The 4,953-nt window shown below is 33.8% G+C and overlaps 1 protein-coding gene across 2 annotated transcripts in view; it reads left to right on the top strand.

The window, feature by feature from the left end:
• Positions 1-4,953, top strand: part of LOC106683047 (putative sodium/calcium exchanger 6) — a 33,296-nt gene that overhangs the window by 14,611 nt on the left and 13,732 nt on the right. For both annotated transcript variants that reach the window (XM_014424254.2, XM_014424253.2), the window contains 2 exons: positions 4,076-4,240; positions 4,409-4,483. In XM_014424254.2, coding sequence (XP_014279740.1) covers positions 4,076-4,240; positions 4,409-4,483 — 240 coding nt within the window. The remainder of the gene's footprint in view (positions 1-4,075; positions 4,241-4,408; positions 4,484-4,953) is intronic.

The raw sequence follows: 4,953 nt of genomic DNA on the forward strand, positions 1-4,953 counted from the left end.
ATTGAAACTGTTGCAGTTTCAGTAAGTTAGTTTTTTTGGCATATCCATAAATTTGTGCACCGTAAGTCCAAATTGGTCTGAGAAGGTAAGTATAAATCTTTAGTTTTTCAAAAAACGGCAATTTTGATCGTTTATTTAAAAGATGAAATAATAATTTAAGGAGAAAACATAATCCCAATTTACACAACTATCTTAGGAATGCCTCCAATTCAAAACAAAATCAAAACTTTTTTTTGATAAATGTGTCACTATCAAACGTTATCGTACAGCATCTCATGGCTATATAAATATCCTTGTTTACTAATTTAAATACATAGTTCGAATGCTATATCACAAAGAATAGGAATCCATTTTTTTATATGACCCTCTTACTGGCATTTCTCATATGGGGGTAATCTACAGAGTACCTCTAGATATTCTATTCTAACACCATGGTGGGGTGCCAAGTTTCCATTTTATGGGACCGTCACAGAAAAATAGTCGACCCTTCAGCCTGGATACGAACCGGCGCCGCTGCAGTTCCTAGGTTGCAAAGATCTACGCCTCAACTCCCTGGACCACAGATGACTATTTTACAGCCCTTTTGGTCCTATCGTTAATTAGTTTGGAACCTTAGTGCCTGAAATAAGTAGTATGTGATAGAGGAAGAACGTTCTCATTTAGATTCTAGATCTTGAAAGAAATTGAATAGATTTGTCGGAGAGCACTTTATGTGACAAATTTGAAAATAAATACGTTTTAGTTTAGTACGGAGGATTATATCCTGCTTTGCTTTTAAATTTTGGTTAGTTTTCATTCTGCTTTTTAAATGCTGAAAGGAAACATCTTTTAATCGGCTGTTATTTTTTCATTAATGGTGAGCTTTAAAGTTTTAAAAATTAAGTAGATTTATTCGAATTTTTTTCTATTTTTATGGCTTTCAGAGAATGCTCTTTGATAATATTCTAAAGTAGCCACACACTTAATATTAAAGTTTTCGTGACATGGATTCTTAAAAAGTCTTATTCTTGGGAATAGAATATGCGATTGAAGAGTGATAAAACCGAATAGAGCGCCTGATTACAGTATTAATTTTAATATAAAATTTTTATTTAGTAGTGATCGGTGTTTGTTTGTTTATTGTTGCTTAAAGGCGTAAAACCCTCTGGTCATCAATGCCTATGACATGCTGTTATGATGAAGCTACAAACACAACACATGCATGCACGCACACACGCACGCCCTCCCTCGCCCCCACACACATGTGATTCAAACAAATGTAAAAGAGGAAAGTGATTCATACAAATGTAAAAATTCATAATAAATAAAATAATAAATCTAAAAAAAATTAAATTAAAATCGAAGAGAAGTTATAATTTAGAAAGAAGGCGGTGTGCTTTTAAAAATTTAAATACTAATGTAACTTTAGCTTCATCATCTGTGAGAGCTTCTGATAAATTTGGGGTCAGTCCTATCCTGTTTATTGTTGGCAAATAGTGAGTACATTCTTCAAAAATATGTTTAATCGTGATAATGGACTGACAATATTTGCACGTTGGAGATGGCAGTTTTCTGATCAGGTGAGAGTGCGTGAGGAGAGTATGACCTATTCTCAAGCGGGTTAGAGCAACTTCCTCCCTGTATCTGTTGCTTTAGGATGTCGACCGTGGTTTTACTGATCTTTTGATTCCTTTTAATTTACTCGGAGAACTTTCATCCCACTTAGCCTGCCATCTTTCCAATATTTGTAATTTAAGGGGTGTACTGACGGGGGCCTAATCTAATGATTGAGTGATCGGTGATAACTTCTTTGTTATAAACGATTTTTTAATTTTGAAAACCTAGTATTTTCGCAGATCATGGGTCTCTTTTGCTCAAAGGCTGGCCAGCTTGTCACCGTTTCAGTCGTGGTAGGACAGTCAGGAACAGGCTTACTTAGATTAATCCCACTGCGGGCGTCCTGACAGTCTTTTAAGCTTTTCGACGACGGCTGCTATGGTGAACGGGCACTAAAAATGAGACCACTTACCCTAGAAATTAAAAATACAAAAACACTCTCTACCTCTTTTAGAATTTCAATTGAGACTTGAGGAGACTGCCTAGGGATGAACAATTTTTCATCTTTATACTCAAGCGAAGGTTCACGAAAAAACAAAGATACGCATGTTTTAAAATGATAAAATGACGTGGTATTGGTGCACTTCTTTTATAAACAATGCTTAATCAAAAAGATTTCTTATCCAAAACAGTCTTCATGGGCTGAAGAAGTAAAGTCTACATTTGTAATGTTTCCTACCGCCCACTCAAAAAGTTGTACAAGAGTTTGGATTCGATTTGAGCTCTAATATCGCGTTCATTCCTAAAACTGCAATAAAATATTGATGAAAACTTTTCAATGGAATCAGAAGCTTGCTGTAGTAACTAATATAAATGAAGATTTGAATTAATGAGAGCTTAACTTTTTAATTTTTTAACATCGAAGCCATTTCCATCCCACATTTATGTTTTGCTCAATGATTTACATTGACACAACCGACTCCAGGTATTAATTGGAGAATTTTAAAATATACTCTTTCTAAGAAAATTAAAAAAATAATTTTAAATTAGGTTTTATAAACTCCCTAACCACCCAAACCCACTCGTTTCTAACCTTGCTTCCGCTTCCATCCCTGGCAATCCTCCGAGGCGCCTGAAAAGAAGATGGCCTCGTGACCTTATATTGTAAACTGTTTTTAGAGTTCTACTACTGAGTAGTTTCTCTACATCCTGTATCATATCATTATGTCATTATGATCAAATTTACTGGTTGTATTTTTTTATACAGTTGTAAATATCAATAAATAAATAAAATAAAAAAATAAGGTTTACTTTAAGGTTTAAAGTATAAATAAGAGACTTATCTTAACCAATACAGTGTTGCATATCATATGAAAGACGATGCAATGTACTGTAAAATGACACCCATCACACAAATCAATAATCTGGCAAATATTTAAAAAGTTTCATTATACATATTGGTGTACAGTTCAAGGATTTGGCTAATGAGATGGGTCTATGAGAGGCATATATAAACCGATCGGTTGGGATCTGTAGTTTAATGAATGGACGGATGATCAAGAATTAGATTGAGAAGATCAAGGATATAGCTAGGATTTTTTTATTTTAAGGACTTGGAATAGGAAAAAACCAAAGAGGTATCGCCTTTGGAAAATTGGATAGAGCCACTTCAACTCAGTATACCAACGGGAGACATGACAGTTCCTTGGGAAACCCAATGATGAATCTTATGAAGAAATTCATGAGTCTCTCTAGTCTCAACTCTAGACCAGCAGATAGCCCGCGATAGACTTAGGAATCGTAGTCGAAGTGGAGGAAAACCGAGGATACTAGGAGCCTGACGTGTATTCTGAGGAATTGAATCACCGAATTTTAGGAATTGCTCAAGTATAGTAGTAGTTATGGATTTGTGTGTGATCTGGGAAATATGATTATTTCAGGAAAGGTGATGATAACACCAAAGTGTTTTTATTGAGGAGTAGAAGTGAATCAAATTGGTTGTTAAGGAAAAGTAAGAGATAGTAGGAGGACTTGAAGCACTAGGTACCAAGAAGAATGGCCTTAGTTTTTCTAGCATTCAATATTAAATCATTGTTTAATTCCCATGCATTAATGCTATTTGTATCTTCTTGTATCTTTTGGATGGCTTCAAGCATCTTGGAGGGATGGAAGGATATGTTGACTAGGAGATTGTCAGCCTACCACCACTTATATGGTATTGTGAGTGGTGAATGGAGTCAGGGAGATAATTAAAGGTAAATGGAGAATAGGGTTGGTGAAAGTGAGAACCCCTGAGGAACACCCCAAGAGAAGGGGGGAGGAAGAGGATTTGTTCGGGATAATGACTGTTTGGGAACGATGGGACAAGAAGAGAGAAACCATTTCAGGATGCTGTTTGATATGGAAAGGTTTTGAAGTTTAGTGAGAAGGATCTGGATTTAGTTTACTGAATCAAAAGCTTTTGAAAAATCAAAAAGAACTAGTACTAGAACTATGACAAATATATGATATATTATGACTAAAATTGAGTAAATTACAGGCGCTGGGCTGTTTGATGTAACCCTTTGTGCTGGTTGTGTCATTTTTGTAAGGCCTTTTTACATTGATTCATTCAGCTGGTGGAACCTGGTTTTCTATTTGATTAGCTATTCTACAATGTTCTGTGGGTTTTTTTTCAGAAACCTTAGCATATGGCACAATATTGGTAAGTTTAACATGTATCAATGATGTAATTAATTTATTATAATAAAAATAATCATGTCCAATACATAAGATGATATTACTTTTAAAAATTCTATGGCAAATATTTCATTTTTATTACTAATTAAATTGTATTCATTAATAACTTGTTTAAATTGGATAAACTTTTCAGGAATTTTAGTAATCTACCTAATGTATGGCATATTTACTATAGCTCACTTTGTTCTTGGTACTCAGGATGATAATGGCAAGTGTTTATGGATTATTAACTCAAACAATATTTATTCATTTGCACAGTAAAATAATAGTGATTTATACAGACACTTTCTTGTCTAGTCCTATGGTATTTTATCTATAAAGTTTTGGGGTAGTTTTGAAAATTTGCTCATTCATTTTTTTTTTTTTTTTCGGAGGGAGACGGGCTGACTATATATTTCAGCTTTGTTATCTCCAATTTTCTACAGAAATATTTTTAAAAAATAATATTGCTTTGGTTCCTCTTCCATAGCAACATCGACCAATACTGAATTAATCAAAAATAAATTTCCTACATTTTTTACTAATAAAATGTTTTTTGTATAGGGCTTCCTTTAACAGTAATTACTCTTAGCCTGACAGGGTTCAGTCAAATAGACACTAGATCTATTTAAAAAATTTATCATTTACGTTTTTTAGGTTACTCATTATGAATTTCTTTCAGATATATAAATATATAAA

Source organism: Halyomorpha halys, unplaced genomic scaffold (genome assembly GCF_000696795.3).
Source record: "Halyomorpha halys isolate HHAL.00 unplaced genomic scaffold, Hhal_1.1 Scaffold459.1, whole genome shotgun sequence".
NCBI lineage: Eukaryota > Metazoa > Arthropoda > Insecta > Hemiptera > Pentatomidae > Halyomorpha > Halyomorpha halys.